Source organism: Passer montanus, unplaced genomic scaffold (genome assembly GCF_014805655.1).
Source record: "Passer montanus isolate IOZ18808 unplaced genomic scaffold, ASM1480565v1 scaffold45, whole genome shotgun sequence".
NCBI classification, from domain to species: domain Eukaryota; kingdom Metazoa; phylum Chordata; class Aves; order Passeriformes; family Passeridae; genus Passer; species Passer montanus.
Genome location: NW_024369373.1, coordinates 2,625,756 through 2,647,496, shown reverse-complemented (window position 1 = coordinate 2,647,496; position 21,741 = coordinate 2,625,756). Strand labels below are relative to the sequence as shown.

Genomic DNA, 21,741 nt, shown 5'->3' with positions numbered 1-21,741 from the left:
AAGTTGAAAGAAGTAAAGTCACTTTTCAGAACAGCAGCCATTAAAATGTACTGTCAACCCTAGAAAAGTTCTGTTCCACGGTGTAAGATGTACTGCAACAAAAAAGCATTACTTTGTTTTCCATATATTACTGTTTGTTTCGTTATACTGTGGTATTTCAGCTTCTATTTCAAATGTTTCCTCTTGATGACAAGTAATTACATGTTATAAGCTCCAAAGAAGGGTTTGGAGGAAGACATTAATTTAGCATCAGAATCAAATGATCACAACTACTTGTTTGCTTCCAAAGACAGCATGGCACAAAGCAAAGTACATTGGGTTTTTCTCAAGCCTAGTTCTTGTCACAAAATAATGCAAATCAATTATTAAAAAAACTATCCTGCTTTCTTAATTTTCTCACGTTCATCAAATTTCTAATTTTTAGATGCTCTCTGTATGCCAAGGACACCCTCCTCTTGTTTTGCAGTTCCTTTTTTGACTTCACATCTTGGATAATTTTTGTGATAAGCTTCCTGTGGTATCCTAGTTCTTCCTTAGACCCACCAGGTGAGCATGGAGCCACCACAATCCCAAGCCTTGGGGAATCCCTGATCCTGCCCATCTCCCATCCAGGCCAGTGGTGCCATAAAGGATTCTCCTTTTCCTGCAGTAGCTGCTCACCATTTCCTGTCATCTGCTACTCTATGAACGGAGACACTTTTTTCCTTTTCACTCACTGACTTTTTCCATGTTCTGATCATCCTCCCTTCTTAGGCTGGCGATAGACATCTTGCTACCTTGTTCCCTGCTTTTGCTTCAGTTACTGCTGCTAAAATATTCCTTTGCCTCCCCCATTTTTTCACACAACCAAGGCTTTGCACAGCCTTCTCCTTGCATTCGCCTATGGTTCCTTATTCTTCACTCATGCCTTGTTTTCCCCCATTCTCTCATATAATTTTCATACCTTAGCACAGGAATTCTCTCAATTTCTCCATTTATTAATTATTATTGCCCATCATTCTTGTTCCTCTTCAAGAGCCAATGCAGCCCCTCATGGCAATTTTTCATACAAGGTGTTTGAAAATACTCATCTGCACCTTGTTCTTCTTGAGGGAACTGTGTCAGTGGCTGTACAGTTCCCACATATTTGTATAGCCCTGGACCGATTGACTAAGTGATCAATAACAAATCAATAGCCCAGCTATGACAGCAGTATTTTTGCTTTCTGGAATTAGAATACTTGTGCTTTTAAGTCTATTCAGACTGAGAGATAATTCCTTCAAATAAAGTAGTGGAAACCAGAGCATCCATCAAATCCAAAGAAGTGTTCAAATGTGATGTATCTTGCTTGGAATGCCTCCCTTGCCTGCATTTCTCTCTTGGGATGGGAAATAGGAGAAGGCAGCAAAACAATAAGAGTAATGAATAATCACATACTTAGCAAAACCATTAAGTTTAGAGCTTGAAATTTGTACAACAATCTGGATTTTGCTGCAATTTCATTTCATAGATATTACCATTGAAAGGCAAATAAAATTGGAAAATATGTATTCCCAGAAAATCTATTATCAGAAACCCTAAAATATTACCATAAACTTAAGCATTTCTATTTTTTACACAAGACTCAGAGGAACACTGCATGCCCTGTCTAGTTACAATAAAGACCTGCTGGGCAAATGAAGGTCACTTGAATTTTTTAAAACTTAAAACTTTGTCTTCTGTTCACTCACAGGGAAATACACCAAAACCATAACCAACTTTTCCTGGGTTTGACAATTGCAAAAATTCTCTTTATGCTCCTCACTATTGACTCACAAACCACCACATCCCAAGGGACTGTGCCCTCTGAAACGAGGAGTGAGTAATCAGGAAAAAGATGTTTCCCTTCTTCAAAGCATTCATCCTTTCAAAACTTCCAAGCTACCATTTGTTTGGGTTGTAAATCTCACAGCAACAATATTGACAATGTTACTGTAAACACTGTACAATGCAAACGAAATTGTCAAAAATATAGACCGGGTCATGGAGACTCCTTCCAATATGGCACAGGGTGAGTTGGTCTCATTTCATCTGTCTGGGAACAGCAAAGCCCAGAAAGAACAGTTTGATTATTAGACCTGTCTCAAAATAAAAGTCTTATACTCTTATACTCTTCTACAGCTTGGAAAGGGACTTTTTTTAATTCATTCAAGAGACCTTTGGAAAGTGTTGATACCATGAAGGAAGCCAACAGTTTCAGAAAATAAATATTTTAGTATGCATCTGAAAAATTACTCACCAGCTCTGACTGCCATTTTGTTTACTGCTGTGGAAAGCTGCAAAATGTAGTTGTAATAAAGCAGACATTGAAGAGATGTGTTAAAACACCTACTTATTGATGGATATATTCTTATATTCAACTCAATGAGCTGATTTGCTACTGTAAACAATAAATGTTACTTTACAATAAAACAAAATAATTGATTTATCAAGAAGAAACCACGGGGTGTGATTATTAAATAATGCACTGCTTGGGAATTAAGAAGTATTTGCTACATTAATTACTACGCATGGGTAGTTTACAGTATTTCTTTATCTTTTCAACATTTTACTCTTCAAATACCAAATGCCAACAATCCAAGTATTGCTGGCAAATTGGAAAGCAAAGAACAACTCTCCAGTTACCACAGTCAGGTAAAAAAAATGTCTTGTCCTTGGGAGTCCAACATCACCTCTGCAGACCACACAAACCATAAACGTCTTTGAGCTCCAAATTACCATTAGATAGTTTTTATTGAACTCTCAGTCAATACTAAACTGGTTAGCTGGCAAGTTCATAATCACCAGAGGTAATATTCACAGTTCAGGACATGGGGTCAAGCAAGAGCTGGATGTGCATGCGTTTTTCCTACTTTCACAATAAAAAGTGACAATGCTCAAAATACCCAATATTCATATTTTTAAAAGGAATCCTGTCAGCCAGAAGACTCTTTGGCTTCACATCACTTGAACCACAGCAGGATTTTTGGTCATAAATAAAATTTTGGAAATAATTCAGTGCTCAATACCAGCGACTTTTATTAACGATTATCACATTCAATAACCCTCTCCAACCTGTGCTCTGAGCAGTGCAAATTCTCACATTCACATGGAAAATCAAGAAGGGAAAATGACAAACACAAGAAGATGAACAAACGCCACAACCGTGGCAAAGCCAGACCATACAACCACCACTGATCCCAGGTTACAGGGAATGGCTGCCACAGGTCTGCTGTGAGGTGAGAACAGTGACTCTGAAACTCAGTAACAACTAGAGCTGGCTGGCTACAGAGCCAAGGTGTGAAGAGCTGGTCAGAGAACACCCTCATGGTGCTCCTTCCTACCAATAAATAAAACATCGAGAGGACACTCAACACTTTACCTGGAGAAGCACATCCTCCACAGCCCGAAGCCGCAGGAACATGACGTGGTGTTCATCAGCCGCCACAGGGAGCAGTCCTTACCTTTTCACTGGTCCCAGCATCTCACTCAGGGTTCTTTGCCACACCCCAGCTCCTGCCTCCTCTGGAGTCCATCACTGCTGCAAAGTGCGGCTTCTCATCACCATACGCTCATTCCTCTTCACAGAATCACTGTTTGACAGCATCACTTATGGTGGAAGAAACCCTAGTGGGTCATCTGCTCCAACCAGCCTGCTCTAGGGTCATGCTAGAGCATGTGGCACAGGATTGCATCCAGACCGCTCTTGAATGTGTCCGGGCTCGGGTCACTCAGGCCCGGATTCCTGTGAGAGAAGCTCCTCAGGTGATGCCCGGCGAAGGCCGCTGGTCAGGCAAGGCGCTGCCCGGCTCACTCGGCCTCACCTTCACATGTTCCCCATCTCTCAGGTAAGCATGGTGGGGATGCCAGTGGCCATAAGGCGGCATTTTTCCTCCAAGAAATGACATTGGAGGCTCTAAAGTGGCGATGACTGATGGCTGCGTGTCGCCGCACGCCCCCCAGTCACTTCAAAATTCCGGCCACCGCCTTCACGTGAAGGGCAGGTGGCGGGAGGCCGCTGGCCTTCATACCCCCGAGTGGGCTGGTGAACCTACAGAACGGCTGGGGGACAGCGGGAGAGGCATCGCCGTGCCCGGCAATGAGGTGTCCCCGAGCGCTGCCCGGGCCCACGCTCCTCGGGCGCTGCCGCCCGCTCGGCTCCCTCGGCGATGGCCATGGGCGGCCACGCGGCGCCGGGGGGCGGAAGGTGCCAGCAGGGCCGCCCGAGGCCCCGCGCCCGCCTCTCCCCGCCCGGCGCGGGAGGCGGCGGCGGCGGGCGGGGTGTGAGGGGAGGGCGGGGGGCGCCGGCCCCGCCGCCGCGGGGGAGACGCGGCTCCCGGCGCTGTGCGCCCGAGCTGCTGCTGCTGCTGGTTACGCCAGCCCCGCCGCCTGCCTCTCCGCTCTCCTCGCCTCTGATTCTGCGCACAGCCAGCCCCAAAGCCTGTCATTCTGCAAAACACAGTTTACTCAACAGAGAGAGCGAGTGGGGGAGCGGGAGAGGTGGAGAGAGGGAGACGGCGCGGAGGAGCCCAGTCCCGCACCCCAGCATGGCTTCGGGGGACCTTTACGAGGTACCGGGGGCCGCGGGGCGGGCGGGCGGCGGGGGGGCGCCGGCCGGGGCGCCGGGGGGAAAAGGGCTGGCGTGTGTGCCCGGGGGGGGGGGCAGGGAGGGATGGAGCGGCTCCCCTCCCTTCCCGCTGCCTCTCTCTTTCTCTTTCTCTCTCTACTTTCCATCGGGCTTGATCTTAGCAGGCCTTGCAAGAGGGAAGGAGGAAGGAGTGAAGGAGAGCGAGAGTTAGCGGTAGGATGGGGAGGCGATCGCGGTGTGATGAGCCCGGAGAGTGGAGAAAGTCCAGGTAAAGTCATAGGCGCTCTGGACGTGCTGAATGTGCAGATTAGTGCGAAAAAATGCGCCTTAGCGCTGCCGGGAGGCGCAGGGATGGAGGCGGCTCTGCGCCCGCTGTGCAAAGTGCAGGAGCCGGCGCCAGGTTGCTTCACCTCCTGCCCGGGGTGCTGCGGGGGCGGCGGGGGCGGCGGCCGGGCCGGGCCCCGGCTCCCCGCGGGCCGCAAAGTTTGGCGGNGGCGGCCCCCGGCCCCGCAGCCCGGCGTGCGCTGCCCCCCGGCCGCGACAGCGGCGGGGCAGCATCGGGGACCGCCGCCGGGTCGGGGACAGGCAGGGGAAAAGGAGCCGGCGGGCGAGACCCAGGCGAATTTTGACCTCCGGCACCCAGTTCCAATGCCCCAAATGAGAACGAGTCTAGGCACTCTTGCCACGCCAGAGGAGAAGAAGGGAGAGAGCTGAAATGAAAAATAAAACAGGCTGGACATGGGTGTTTGAAATATGCACTTCCAGTAAGCGGAACCGGGATGGAAATGTTAAAAACACCAAACATGACTGGATGTCCTACACTTCGTGGTCTGGAGCACCTCCTCAGGCTCCACATTTCCTGGTGAAATGGCTGTTTGCATTGAGGTTCTCTGGAGTGCACAGTTTAAGAGCTAGGACAGAAAACATCACCTTCCAGTTGGAGCTGTGTGCCAGTGATAGGTGCTGCTCAACCATCAGGGTGTGCTTGGGTGTAGAACTGCTGCTGTGGTTGGTTGGACATGGTTGGACTTACTCTCCGTTTGATGATCTTGATGATCAGCTGTAGGGACTCAAGTGCAAGAAGTGCAGGATCTGACAGGTTTCACGTAGACAGTTTTCACTTTGTCATTGTCTTTCAAAGTCTTTAGCAGAGGTCACAGCTAAGGGATAACATTGCTCTGTTAGGGTGGTATTTTACTGTGACACACACCTCCTCTGAAGTGAGCAGCACTTAAACTCTACGTGGTGTTAAATTATCGGAAGTACATGATGATCTGGATAGTGTCATTGGCCTCCTCACCCCCCCTCCATTTTGCAGTATCTGTCATTTAATTTGTAATTTTAAGGATATTGTGTGTCAGCTGTATTGCTGTTGTGACTCCAGAACAGCCAGTGGGAGTTCCGTGAAGAACAACTTTGACCCAAAAAAGTTAGCGATACAATTTTAGGATTAGTAGCTTCTGGGCTGCATAGAAGACCTTTGCCTGGTGTGGTTTGCGTTTTCTTTAGACATTTAGATTAGTTCTAGAAAGAAGTAAAGCTAGTATGTCTTAGGCTAATGGTAGCCATGCTGGTTTACCTCTGACTCATCGTTAAAAAATTCTGCTGTTTTATGATCTTTGTGTTGTAAGATGATGGCATTTGGTAGCTGGAAGTGGGCAGTGTCACTGTATGACATCCAAGTGAGGTTGCTGAAGTGCTCACCTGGTGTGTTCTGTGAGGGAGCAGACCAACAGCCCAGTTTGCAAGCAGTCTCTTCGCAGGCATCTGCATGGAGGAATGAATTTTTGGTACTGTGCTTCAAAGCCTCTGAATCACTTCCTTTCTTTGTTACTCCACTCGAAATACTGTTGCTTATCATTGTACAATATGGAAGAATTGTCTCCACCAGAACAGGTAGGTGGAAGAAGTATGGCTGTTCCTTTCTTGTTGTGTGAGGTGTTTGGAAAATTACCTCAACTGGTCATAGTGTAAAATCTTCATCTGCATGTGGCAAAAATGTGTGCAGGGCTTCAGTTATCAATCCATTTGCATTTTGCATTTTGTATCTTCACTGGGAAGTTCTCCATGACAGAGGTCAGAAGAAATGTCTAGAAAGCTGAAGAGTTTGTATGTCTAATAGGTAGCAACTGTGTGGATGGTAGTGGCTCATCTAAAAGATTACTCAGTTTTGCCTCCCTGCTTTTTCCCCTTCCCAAAAAGCAGGTGCACCCAGGGGATTTATTAGAAAGAAGCTCTTAGAGCTCGGATGTCCCACACCAGTTTGCAAGTGAGATGAAGTGCTCAGAGCAGTACAAGTTCTTGAACAAGTAAAATGTTATGTGGATGACAAGATAACCATTAAACATTTTCAGGATTTTACCTTGAAATAATTTGGGACTGTGGGTGTAAATAAACAATTTGGATCTAATGGTGACATTCCAAAGGTATAGTGCACTCCTGATTCCCCTTTCACTCATTAGTAATATCCAGTAAAATCCAAATCCTTCAAGGATTCTTACTGAACTTCATAAAGAAAGACCAGTAATTAGCTCTGCAATTTGGAGAATGTAATACTGGCTGAAAAATTATTTTTAAAGCCAATCACGACGTAGAAGCCCTGATAAAGCACATGGAAAAAGTGCAGTGTGTATATTGCCTGTATGAACTCATCATACTTTGGTGGTGCCCAAGAAACTTTTATAAATTTTGAAGTTTTAGACATAGATGTGCATATTATCCTGTCAGTTCATTCATTTCCTACTGTCATGTCATTTTAAAAGGCTTTTCAACCTTCTAAACTTAAAGATAAATTCAATTACTGCCTTTATATTGAAGCAAAATAAGATCACAGACAAAATAACCTCAGTGTTTGGTTAGGTAGGTGCCTTTTTCCAGTTAGAAATGGCTTTTAATCATCTGTAATTCCTCCTATTACATTTAGGTTAGGAGTGTGAAACAGGCACCGATTTATTCTAGAAGCAAAAGAACACCCATTAGGAGTTCTGTGTTTCCTGGTGGTCAGTTCTAGACCTGTGTGGTAGAACCAAGACACTTTACAGCTAATTATTCCATTATATGGTAAAATGTAGGTGTTAGTTTTGATGGTTTTAAGTACGTTTTTTTCCCTTTACCAGTAAAGAGTATGGTGTATGTTTTAGTGTAATTCTCAGGCTATATGAAATTCTGGTTTGGCTTTGCTTGACTTTCATGTGCTTATGATTTCAAGCTTTTATGAGTGGGTGAAAGTGTCATGGACTATTCCTTTTTTTTTCCCCGTGCTTTTCCTCTTAAGAGGTAACCTGTTAAATATTAAAGACCTAAGGTGCATGTTTCTGTAGAAATAATAATCTGAAAATAAAGGATTGGCAAAAAGGGTCTTCAGAGTAGTCTTCAGTAAGGCTGCCCTGGTTTGCCTTGTTTTTTTCAATACTCTGTTGGATACATTGACAGGAAACACTCGTTCATTTCGGCAACAGACAGAAAGGGAAATGTACTTACTTTTAAATCCCAACTTTGTTGATTTCACATTAAAGTTTACAGTAACTTGAAGTAACATTTTTTATTTTTCATGTACAATTTCATGTACATTACCTGAACCTAGACAGTTATCTCACAGACTCTGGTATTTTAAGTCTGTGAGATGGCTGTAGAGGGGAAAAAAAATCCATATGAACTGTGCTCCTAACTTTTTTTTCTGAGCCCAGAGCATCTTTTTTACTGCAATAAAAACCTCCTTTACTGATGAATATGTGAACCAGTTATCAGTGTTACAGAGATGCTCTTTAAACACATCTTGATGCTTTTTTTAATTTAATATTTTGGTGGGGGTGGTATGCAATGAACACCATTAGACTTTCAGGGGTGAGGAAGCTGAAATCTAAAGTGGTATTTTACCTTTGTGTCAGATTGTATTACACCTCTGATAAGTGATCTAAAGATTACACCCAGTTCTCTGAAGGGGACTTAACATGTACACATTTCTGGATCACAATAACAAAACCAGTCTTTAAAACTCAATAGTTATTGCATTGAAGGCAAGAATGACATTTTTTAAAATAGCATTTTCTCACTGAAATGATGCAATGCCCATGGCTAGGAGCATGTCCACCACAGTGACACATTTCAATTCAATCTTAGTCTGTTTAATCAGCAGTGTAAGAATGAGCTGCAGTTTATTTCAGCTCACATGATCCACTAGAAAGATAACATACTTCCAGATAATTGCAACATTTCCCATTTATACCTGCACTCAGGTACCAGCAAAGTCAAAACTTGAAGATAATAATGGCACTGTTTGGGCTGCTGAATCCCTGTGACATGTGGAGACATGCAGATGGGAGAGAACTGGGTTGAACTTTTGGATGCACGGTTTGGCTTGAGATGCAGGGTTTAGAAAATAATCTTTGCTTTACAAGGAAATGCAAGGTTTTGGGCATTGTGCTTTCCATCTTGCATCTCTTTCAATGGAGTAACTTTTTAGCAGAGATACATGCTTAAACCTGCTTATTGAACTGAAAAGCAGAAATCTATTTTTTAATTATTTCACATGTATATTTTCTAAGACAGAGGTGACTTGGAAGGAGATGGTGTATTTTAGTAAAGGTTATTATTTCTCAAATCAGCCTCTGTATTGATACAACTGCTCTGCGGTGAAGGAATAGGACTGACTTCACAAGCAGAAAACAGTGGCTTGATACAGGATTTGGGGAACATAGAAGAGTTAAGCACCTACTCCTTCTGTGCACTGGCAAACTGTGGATGCAATGCTGATTTCAGTAATACTGAGCTGGCACTCACAAGCTCTAAGATTTGGTTGTCTGTAAGTAACACCTTTTCAATTTTTTGTAGTGGAAAAGCTTTACTAACAACTATTTTGGGCAGTCAGCTATTTATGAATACATTATCACTGATCTGTTGTCAAAATCAGTGTTTAGAAGACAACTGTCCTCAAAATCAAGTAACCTCAGAGCAGTATTAACTTCAGTAGGTAGAAATCCAGAAATTTTGTTGCCTAATGAAAGTTTTCAGGACTCTGTTCCAAATGTGGTGTGATTTGCAGTGCAGACTGCATTCCTCAATCCTAAACTGGGCAATCATCTGAGGTATAGATTGAAGTATAAAGATGGTAACAAAGAGTTAAGCAGAGGTCCCCTCTGCCCACGTCATGGGACTTCTCTAAATTAAAGTTACCAAGCAAGGTTCAAAAGCAGACCTGGATAACTCTGGCAGTATTCATTGTCTTAATAAGAAATTCCAGTTCAGAGCTGCATATGGAACATTGCAGTGCCCATGACTGTCTTGTTTACCTACATCATCACTGTAACCACAAGCCCAACTTCCTCATTACACTGTAAACTGCTGAGAATATTTTGGGACACCCAAAACCAATTAATTTCTTGTTACAATCTTGATAAAGTGTTTTATCTGGCTCGAGTGTAGCTTGCTTCAAGGTATAAGTCTTAAGTGTGCTGCTGCTTGGGAGGGACACTGAAATACACCCTTGTCACTCTTAAAAACCTGAACATTTGAAGTGAAGGTGCCACCAAAGCCACTGAACTGAACAGGCTTCCTTCCCTTCAGTGTCCAGGTTCAGTGCCCATGACTATCCAAAGATTAAAATTGCATCATTTTTTGTAATACCTCCTGAATGACAAATACACTGCTTTATTTTGGGCTGGTCTTTGATTGAATATTAAAATCCAGCAATAAACTCATTGCTTAGTAATTGCTTCTGGAAGTTAAAATATTTTGAGAGAGACAGCTCAAATAATGGCAAAATTTAAATGTGGTGTAATATTGAAGGAAATGGGCTAATTATTTTTTTTTAATCAATGGAGTGATTGTGATGGCCAGCTATGTTGTAAATAGCATTTCTTTGTCCATTCATTTGACTTCTAGCATTAGTACAGTTTCTTGGCTTTGTACATTTTCATCAGTGCAATCCTTTTTTGTTGTTCCTTTTTTTCCATATATTATTCAGATCATTTTTGCAGCACATTTTATGGCACTGGCATCCTGATACTGGCAAAAAAAATATTAAATAGTTAACTGTTTCTTGTATTCAAAATATTAGAACAATATAATTAAAGTCAAATGTTTGTAATGTACATTCATGCAAATGCAAATATTTTGGTTTTGACAAAAGGAAATTCATCGTTTCTGCCTGTTGAATTACAATGCCACACTCTTTGTTTACTAGTAAAACTCTACATTGGTAATATTGTAACACTAAAAGGAAATACACTTGAGTCTGTTTTCTTCTATTACACAGAGCAAATGTAGATTACAATACTATTTCAATACTATCTCATTACGAGTCCTGATATAAAATATTCCTGCAAATCTATTAGATCTCTAAGGACTTTCACAAGAAATTGATATGATTGACCTGTGTATAAAAGAATGATCCTTCTCATGCCTCGCTAAAAAGAGGAATTAGACTGATTCTTGCAAAATGGTAAAGGGTAGTATGAGCAGGAGACTACAACACAACACTAAAATAAAACCATTTAAAACATCTGTCAGAAAGACACTTCTGTCTGAAAATGGCAATTCCCCTACTTGAGCTTTCCTAGATAGAATATCTCATAGAATACCCACAAAATTTGCACCCCATTCCTTCAGCGGAGCAAACCAGAAACAATGAGGATATTTTCTTCCTTCAGGTTCTTCAGTGAATTTATTTAAATTTTGTTGGGGTTTGGTGAAATCATCTTATATTAATCACTTATATGTGCTCATACCAAATGGATTAAGAAGGAATATGAGGGAGTACATAGCGCTGAGTCCGAGCACCATTGCATACAGATTAGTATCACCTGTCAAAAGAAATAGAATTAGAAGATACATGTGAACATGTCTTGGTTTGGACAAGAGTTAACATTTTATAGGCCATCTCACAGATCTTAGGGTCAATATTTAGAGGAGAATGACTCTGGCTGGTGTAAAGGGTTTTTCAAAAAACCTTTTTGTAAGATCCCACAGGAGCAGCTGGTAACAAAACCAAACTGTGGTTCAGAAGGTTAGGTCATCTCTTAGACCACCTGGTTTACAGAGAGGTGTCCTTGAATAGAGGTTTCAGACACTGGTAATGGGACCTGTGTTGTAAAACAGAGCCATCAATTACTTGAAAATAATCATGTTTACTCCTGATAATTTATAGATTATTATTATTATTGTAATTGTCAAGACAAAAGTTGGCAGTGAAGAGCTGAATGACAGCAACTGAAATTCAATGCTTACAAATGCAAGCTAATGATCAAAGGAAAAATAATCCTGACTATACATGCATAAAAATGAGCCCTGAAGAACATGTTACTATTCTGGAGAAATCTTGGAGTCATCATGGGAGGTTTCTGGGTGTGTCCGTGTTAGTATTTTAACTTGGATCACGTGCATGCTTTTGAAGTGAATCTCCCTGTGATCCCTCTGCTTGCATCACAGCACTGTCGTGGAGAGCTGCACTCCCTTCCAATGAAACCAAACCAGAAAATGTGTTTCGGCTTCTAATGGGTGTCCTGTCCACGGGACCAGACTTCTGGCAAACAGAAGTTTGTATGTTATTAAAAAAGCTATTGAGAATAAAAGAGAAGATGTTCATCCTTGTGTCCCTGGGGAACATGGTGCTTCTACCTCTGCAGTAGAGCAGAGTAGAGCAGGAGACACAGAACTGGAAGTGATGCAGAGAAGGACCATCAGGGTGTTGCAGGGGATGGAGTGGCTGTCACTGAAATGACACCTTATGAAAATTTTCTGGCTGGGTAAAGTGATTGAATGGTGTAGAAAAGACAGATGGGGGATGTTCAGTTAAGTCAGAGATGAATGCTATTTCTCATTGTGCAAGAAAAAATATGCGGCAAAGGAAATAATTAGGTAAGTGATGGAGACAAAGGAAATACTTTAAAGTATTTAAATCTTGGAACTCTTTGCCATGGGATGTTGTGAAAATCGGAATTGTAAAAGGTTTCAAAGAATGGTAAAACAGGTTCTTGGCAGATTGATCCCTTTATACTTTTCAGCACAAACCAATCTTTAAACTGCTAATCATGAGAAACTGTGAGGGCAGAGCAAGGGCAGCACTTATTCCATAGATGCTGTTTCCTAAGCATCCAATACTAATTTCTGTTTGAATATACAACACGTTGAGCTAAGTGGACCTTTAGTCTGACCTCGTATGGCAGTTCTTAGTTTTGTACTTACTACAGTCATTAAACAAACATAGTTATTGACTAAGGTGTTGATATGGTCTGCAGAGATCACAAACACACAAGCCTTACAAGCTGAATCCCAGTATTCTAATCCCTAACCCTTGTGAATTTATATCTTTGCAAAGCAAAAGACAAAACTGAATAGTGGGTTTGGTTTCTGCTTTAGAGCCCTCACCATCTAGATTTAGAATCACAGAATCATTAAGTTTGGAAAAGTGTTCTGAGACCATTGAGTCCAACCATTAACCCAGCAGCACCATCTTCATCTCTAAGTTGTGACCCCAAGTACCTTTTGAACACCTCCAAGGATGCTGATTCCTCCACTGTCCAGGGCAGCCTATTCCAGACTTCTAACAAGTTGCAGTGTGTGGTACAAGACAACAAAAGAGTAGAAGAAGAAAGGAGGTAATAAAGTAATATTGAATCAAAATTTTGTAATAAAAATGAAGTTTTGGCTCCTTGTGTAGCTCTGCTTAATAACTGGACCTAAGGGGTTAAAGATAAACTAGAAAACATTCCAGTAAATGCATGGCATGAGGCAAATGATTGAGTCAATGTTACTGGAAAGTTACATTAATGGAATAATATGTTTCTGATGAACAAAACAAGGTTTCTCCTATGAGAAAAGCATTTCAGCATCTAAAAGGGTTTATCCACAGCTTTCCCACATTTATGGTTTTGGATCAGATTCATAGACTTCCTTAATACTGTACAGAATTGTCAGTCTGCCTTACCTGAATATACATCAAAAAGCCACTAACTTTTAATTAACTTTCAACAAACCCATCAAGTGGCTATTCTGTTGTTGGGGGTTTGGTTTTTTCCAGAAATGGTGATTATTAATATACTGACATATAAACAGTCTCATTTCTAACTGACCAGCCTGACCTGTCAAATTCTTTCACACATATACAATGAACTTTTCTGTGACATCACTTGGCAGTCACTGCAACAAAGGAAAGAGCGTTGCTCATGTATCTTATTATTCTTAGTAATGTGAGAGATCTTAAAATAAAGTGTGACATTGCATAATTTTTTTGCAGACTACTTTGTAACATTTGTTTGACTCTGCTAATGGACTTGCCTTTAAATGTTACACAGTTGGAATTTGCTCTCATATTTTTCATTTTTTGGGGAAGGGACAATTTTGCATAATATGAAATTACATTAATGCACCTAATGAATTTGTCTTCCAGAAATCTTTTGTGATAAGGTTCAGGTATTTTAGCATAGGAAATCTGACAGGAAAGGTGCTGGAGAAATGCTGGGTTCACATGGAAGGAAAAGGCACAGTAATGCTTACAGGGCTTGTAAATGGGTTCTGAGAGAAACTGCAAAGATGTTGATCACAAAGTGTTTTGGTGATTAATGTAAGGGAGGAATAGCAGACTGCAGTGCAAATGGGAATGCATGAATTTAGGATGACACAGCACGGGAAGACCTTCGTTGATGGGAAGTGACTGAATTTATCTCTACATAAGCAGGGGAAGTAGGAAACTTGGGTTCAGCAATGGTGCAACATAGCAAAGTTTCAAATGAAATAGGAATGTGACTCATATTGAAAGCTATACAGGGAGGAGGAGGGAAATTTTAGATCCCAAATTAAATACCAGGAATTAGAGGGAAAACTGCATTTATGTTCAAAAATGACTTCACATGATTCCAGGAGAAATAACCTGAAAGTTCTTGAAGAAATGATAAATACTGGCTGAGGAGGGGCAAGAACTTTGTGATTTGTCTGCAGTAACTGGAAGCAAGAGTCTGTAATAGAGTCCAGGGGCATAAACTCAAGCTTTCCACAATCTGAAAATTGGGAAAGTTGAGAAAAAACTTGTGTCCAGTAAATATTAGCACTGGTTCATCATTTTGTACTGTGCTGACAAGTCAGAACCAATGTACTGTACTACAACAGTCAGAAAAGGACATGGTGGAGATGATGAAGAACTTGACAGTGTTCTATTCGTGTGGTCACTATTACAGACCTTATGCTACTGTTTGCTGCAGATTAATACATCACTGCAGTATGCAGTGTTTGTACAGTCAGCAAAATGCATGGTATGAAACAGTGATAAAAGTGACAGGAAACTGAAAGAAGCAATAAAAATAAAAAAGAAATTATTTCTGGGCGTGTGTTTTTGTGTGTGGGTTTTAGGGTATTTTGTTTCTTTCATTTTTTACAGTGGAAGTGCAAAATGACCACTTCTCTGACTTTGTGTATAAAACCAGTGTGAAATAGGTAATTAAATAGACAGGCAGTTCAGGTAGCAAAATTCAATAAGACTGAATTTTCCTCTAACTTAACTTTATGGTTTGTTAATATCTTATGTGCAGTAGAAGCCCTAATCATCTGTGCACTGATGGTACACAGAAGGTGTAACAGAAACACCAGAAAAAGTTGTGGTTGATAATCTGTTTTAACATATACCAATGAAATAGCTTCTCTTCCACCCTACACACAGAGAAACTCTCGGGTTTCTCAAGAAAAGGAAAAGGATGAGACCCTTGGCCAGCTTTTATGGCCTTCCCAGTGCTGCATTTTATTTGCCCCTTGGTGTCAAGAATGGTGATCATCAATTAACCGTGGGAAGTGTGGGTCTCTCAGAGGAAAATATTTGAGTATCAATGTGCTGAGCAACACCTTCAGAGCCCATCCATGATTTGGATCAGCTCCTTCCTCTACTTTTTGCTGGTTTCGGGCCTTCTGCAGCATTCTGTACACCACAGTGATGTGTTAGTGCTGATGTGTTAGTGCTTTTAGGGAAGCTGAAGTATAAATACATCATCAGAATACAGTGAGCAGGCTGCCTGTGTGGCCTGGTGGAACTCAGGAGCATCAGAGAGCTGTGCTCCTCCCCTGTCCTCACTCAGCATTTGGAGGCCATTGGAAGGAGACTTTTCACCAGCAGTAAATGACTTGCATTGCCATTCCTATGCATTGCATCAGGTGATGGGTTAAAGCAGGAATGCCAAGGTGGCCTTGTCATCTCTCCCTGCTGGCTAAGGCCTGTGTGAACAGTCTGTTGTATGGCATTTATCAAATGGATCAAGATAATAAAAATTACAAACTCCAAGGAAGACACCCCTTTTTTTTTTTCATTGTACACATCCCAAGCTTTGCATTATTATTCTCATCAATCTTTTGTTACACTGAGAATGTGCTTTCATTGAGGAGCAGCATGGCTCAACATGTGGACTACCAGTTGTAGTTGATAATCTCCTATGAGCTGCCTCTTGCTGCCTCAGGAAGCATTAAGAAATTGCCAGAATTGATGGAATACTGTTCTTTCTCCCAGCTGAATAGCATCTCCCCAGCTTTGTCATGGGCACCACAAAGGATGACAGATCTTTTTCCTGCACTGTTTGACCATGCTCTGCTTTGGCTTTCTGACAGGACATCACGTTCAGTATTTCTAGTGAGTTCCTCTCAGGTATTGCAGCGGCACAGGGTGACCACTTACTGACAAGCTGCTGTGGGCTGTGATTCAAATTGTTCTGCAACTGTGCTGCTGTTAGTTTTTGTGCTTCATCCACTCATGTCAAACACCACTGACAACCTGCTCTGTTTAGAAGAAAGGCAGGTCTCCTTTTAACATGAACTAAACCTTCTATTTGTACCATGAATGATGCAATTTCCTCCCCTGCTATTAACTGCTACTCTTGTAGCCTATTTAGTTTACAGAGAAAAAAACGTCTTGCTTACTGATCAATAAGAGATGTAGTTTACATATAGTTTTTATTTTGGATATGCAGTTTGCATTGCTAGTATATCTTAGCTTACACAACCCTTGATTTTCTACAGTCCATTTGAAAATATGTGCCCAAAGGACAGTTGACAAACCAAGGACAATATTTTTTAAAGTTTTTTTTATCCCCAAACTACAAGGCAGAATTCCTTTAGTTAACTGAAATAAATTCTGCTTTAATGTAACACTTTTCTAAGATGTCCAGATTCCCTTATTAATTCTAGGATTTTGTGAGCTCAGAACAGCTTTAACATAACTTTTCCTAAACATCTTTCTTACTTCATATCCATCTGCTGTTGCTCCTGTTACCACCAAAAGGCAGCCATTCCACGATAACAAGCATCTTAAAAGTTGCAGTGTAATGGCAGTTGATCTTTCCAAGTGCTGGGTTAGACACTGAGGATATTGTTTAGTACTGAGAAATCACCAAGGTATGTTTTGGATGTACATTTAAATACATACACTTTCTCAGGCATTGAGGGGATATCTGGGGATTGCCTACAGATATTTAGCAGTTGATATATCACTTATTCAAGATTTAGAAAGTACTTGAGAAGTAAGCCTCAGGGTTAGCAGAGGAGCTGTGTGATAAGCCTTAGATCTCACAGAAGAACTGATAGCAAGACCTACCTTTTCATTCCCCCTCTGATTATACAGTAGTGCAGTACAGCTTTGCAGAGACAGATACAGCCTAACTGAGGGAGGCAGAGGATGAACCACGGCTGGTTTACAGCAGTTTTGAGGCTTTTTTTCCTTTTGAAGTGACTAGTCTGTGGCTTCATTTCTGAGAAGGTTACTTGAACCTGTGACTCAAACAGAGACATCTCTGAACGGGGTAAACCGGTGGCTGCAGCACTTGTGGGACAGAAACTGCTGAGTGCTCAGAGCACGTTCCCCTCTGCAAACATGGTGGCAGCTGCTTTCGATCTGTGGCTTCTCACTGCTATTGTGTGAGGGAATCACACTCTGAGTTTCAAGAGCCACAACAGAGAGTAAGTAAAGCTGTGGCTCATCTAGGACTGGCTGTTATTTTAATGAGCTTAATAAATCCTATATAGGACTGAAAGTTTCTTTGGAGTTCTCAGTCCTGCAAAGCAGCGCTCTCAGTCTGACCTTTGAGCCTTGTACACTGCAGAGCTTGGAAAAACTGCACCAGTTCTACCCTGCACCAATTTCAGCAACATCAGCAACCCCAGTGGAAGTAGCTCACCCACTCTAGCAGCTGTTCTCAGCATCAAGTTGATCAGACATTGTGCTGCAAAGGGCTTCCACTGCCACAGCTCGCCATGGTCACAGGCACTCACTGAAGTCCAGGAGGTTCACACTCACATAGAAACAAAATTATTTGCTTTGTGAAAGAAGTACAGAAGATAAGGAGTTGGAATTTTTTTAACCAAACTCATCACATGATTAAAGCTGCAATGTTCATGAATGTTAATATTGTTCTTGTAAAGCATGAATGGCAAGGATTCATTCCATATACAGTATGGACACTGACCTTCAAAGGGAAAAATTCATTGCAGCAGCATTTATCTCACTTTTGGCAAAGCAGGGTGATGAACTAGTATAATTTTTTTTTTAAAGTACTATCATAGTTGTTTTCTGGCTACGTTACAATTTCATTAATGGATGTGTATTGTAAGTTATCTATCCTTGGACAGTCTACTTTGGAACAGTCAAACTAAAAAAATTGCTTTTATAAAATTATTTCAGTGTGGTTTAATACCAAATGGTAGCTATACCAAGAAAATTAAAAGCCCTAGGGCTAAATATTTTTATAAAAGTCACTTAAAAACAGAACTTCAACCAAGTTGACCTTGGTTGTTACAGTACTGGAGAGCTTGGGTTTTGCACAGCTATAAGTACAACACTGTTTGAATTACTTATCATAATCTGCCAGTGGTGTAAGGTTGTGACTTCTACTAATAAAAAATCTTCAGCCTTTGATTGAGATGATTAGGGAAATATCCAACATGCCATTGAAAATGTTTTCAGGTATCTAAAACCAAAAGATACCTGAGGGTTTGGCTGCGAAGTGAAAATATTCACAATTTTCCAGAATGATCCTGGAGCAAAAGGTCGTGTCTCTCTTCCAGGAAAAGGATGGCATCCTAGAACACAACAGGATTGCTGCATCTTTCCTTATGGTAGATCTGTGCTGCTCATTTTTGTGTGAGTGTAGCACAGACAAGCAGTAAATCTCCCATGTGGCATGTGGACAAGGCAGTCACTTCACCATCAGAAGTGTACAATTTGGGCAATACACACAGCCATTTCAAGACCATTCCTAGTCCCAAACCACTTGTTCTATTCTGAAGGCTCTATAAGGAACTTCTTCTCCACTCAGCCCTGCTCCATTGCTCTTCCCATCCCTTCCCTTTGTGCTGCCAGTGGCATTTCCCTGGATGTTGCTAGCCTTGTTTTTGGGAAGTCCCCTGGCAGCCCTGCCCTGCCCCTGCCCAGCTCCAGCTCCCTGGCATCCCTCTGCCTCTCTCTGCTGCCCCACAGGAAAGCCTGGAGGATGACAGGCTATCCACAGATGACTCCACAGAGAACTTGACCTCAAAACTAAACTCAGGGTGTATTTTTGAATGTCACATGGGCTACAAAAGTGCTGCAAGGACAGGAAAGTGTTGCTGATGTCCCCCCTCTGTCTCCCTCACACTTGGCTGCGCTGGACCAGGGAGCTCACATGCCACTAATGGAAACACTCACTGAATTTACCCCGTGGAGTTCCGTGATGATGCAGATCTGGGTTATTTCAGTGGAAATTGATTCACTAGTCATGAATTTCATTTGAGAAAATCATGTAATTTTTGGTTCACTGTCTGCTCTAAAGTGACAGCAGCTCTTTTACATACCCCAACAGGCTCAGCAAACTATTTAGTCAGTTTGAGATTGAGAAGAAAATGCTGTTACGTCTTCATTTCCCAAATGCAGCTGATGGTGAATCACTTGTGCCTAGTGAATGGTCTGTCAGGTCAGCAAAACCAACCCCTTTCTTATTTTTGGGCACATATATCCAAAAGACATTATTCTTTGGATAAAAAATGTGAATGTACTTTATACTATGGTAAAAAATGCATGAGACACTAACTCAAATTATTTAACTCCCTACAATGTTTCATGTGTCTGCTTTCAGAACACTTCTAGAGTGTTCTGTTTCAATTTGTTTAATTAGTATTTTGAATTCATGGCATACAATTTTTTATAACCCTAACACTGAAAAAAAAAAAATTCAGGTAAGTTGTTAATTTTTTATAGAGGTACATCTTTCATAGACAACTTCCTTTTAGGCTTTTACACTTAGGTAGTATTATGACTCTAAATTAATCCAAATACATATGTAGGACTTGAACTTTTTGCAAATGAACAAGGCTCTTGTTTTCCTGTTTCCAGCAGGGTAGATCTATGCAGATGTAAAGCAGTTTGTAGACAGATGTGGGTAATTATATAGTTGTTTGCAGTGATCCAGCACAGCACAGTGAAAACGTCTCTTTGGCCACGTGACTGAGCACATGGGTACGGATTTAAGACAATAAGTAATAAACTTCTTCTACCAAAAATAAAACTGGGGCACAGAACTGAGCACATCTTCCTTGAATTCAATTTTTCCATTTTTGTTAGTCAAAATTGTGCCATTTTAAGAGGTGCAATGTTTTTCTGAGGAATAAAACTAAGAAAGAAGTTACTGATATTGATTTGGTGAATGCAGTTATTATAGTTACACACTTCATAAAAGTGCTCTCTCCCAATAATGTACAAAATAACATGAATTTGAACTTTAAACACAAGTGATGAACCCTAACATCTAGGATGAAGTTTCAGAATATGACTCTAAAGCAGCTACAAAAGTTTAGACAGAGCCATCACATTAGCTCCCAAATTTTACAAAATGTAAAGAAACACTGAGACCATCTGTTCAGTAAGTTGCAAAGCACTTTTCAGGATTTAATGTTTGGAAAATTAAATTAACTAAGAGATATAAAAAGTGCCAGTGGCTGGAAGTTTACCCTTCAAAATCAGAGTTAAGACACACTTTTTAACATTAAGGTTATAGCATTCTATTTATGAGATTGGATTCACTACCAGCAATGGTGTACTTTGTGTGAATCTCTTCAAATTAAGACATGATGACTTTGCAATAATGTGGTTTAAGTAAATCAGAATTTGGGACCTCATGCAGAACATGGATGAACACATCCCTGTGCAACCCAGGATGGGTTCAGTGGGTATAATTGTCCCTTGTGGTGTTCAAATCTGTAACTGTGAGCCTGCAAGTAAAGTCCTGACACACAAATAAACAAATCTGGGCCCTCATACTGAAAAGAAACATGGTTTCCTCTTAACAGAGTGGCTCTGGGACATCTTTGGTGCCCTGGTATGCAAAACTTGTTCTAGATCTTTATTTGAGTTTTAATCTGTGTTTCTCTGGGTTTTTAATGTTATCAGGACACTATATCCCCAAAGGTTTATAGCCACAGAATAAACATTTGTCAAAAAGGAAAATTTTGGTGACATTGAAAAATATTGTGATATCATATGTCATTTTCTACAGCAGGTCACTATTATTTTAATAGTTTTGCGTTTTAATTGTAGATTATAGTATACACTGAACACCTAAAATGCTAGAAACCTCAAGCTCGTATATGCAGAGTCTGTCTCACCATTATTTTTACAACATTTAATGAACAGGATATTATTAGCTTTTTATGTTAAACAGTGGTTAAAAATCTATAGTTTGAAGAAAGGCATGGTGACCAACTGTTGGAGAATGAGTTCTAGTGTGTGAATAAACTATAAAGTGCAGATCACTCTAATGGAGCAGAAACTTCCAGTATTTTGTGCTGTTTCAAATAACAAGTGATTTCAGACTCTAATTCTTTGGAATTACACACTTTTTCATTGTACACACAGTATATTTAGATTATCACTGGATGCCCTTCATTGAACAATGCCCACAGTTACTTACATAATTAGATTTAATGTTGCTGACTTAGGAGTCTGTGACTAGATGGGCACGAGAAAGGGAAAGAACCTTGTCTTGGGGATGGTTTATTATCCCATATAATTTTGGGGATTTTAGATTTGTTTATGTCCAGAGTGGCAGCTGTCCCTGCCCCAGCTCTGGGGCTGTCTGTCACAATGTTTGGAACCCAAGGTGGGGTTTCCAGAGGGAGTTGGGGGTCAGGGTGGGAGGAAGCCCTTTCAGCACGTTCTCTTC

At 41.2% G+C, this 21,741-nt stretch overlaps 1 protein-coding gene across 1 annotated transcript in view; it reads left to right on the top strand.

The window, feature by feature from the left end:
• Positions 1–4,247: 4,247 nt before the first annotated feature.
• The window catches only part of CDYL2 (chromodomain Y like 2), a 59,867-nt gene continuing 42,373 nt past the window's right edge, over positions 4,248–21,741 (top strand). The window contains exon 1 of the mRNA XM_039721418.1: positions 4,248–4,568. Within this exon, the coding sequence (XP_039577352.1) occupies positions 4,545–4,568 (24 nt within the window). The 5' untranslated portion in view covers positions 4,248–4,544. The remainder of the gene's footprint in view (positions 4,569–21,741) is intronic.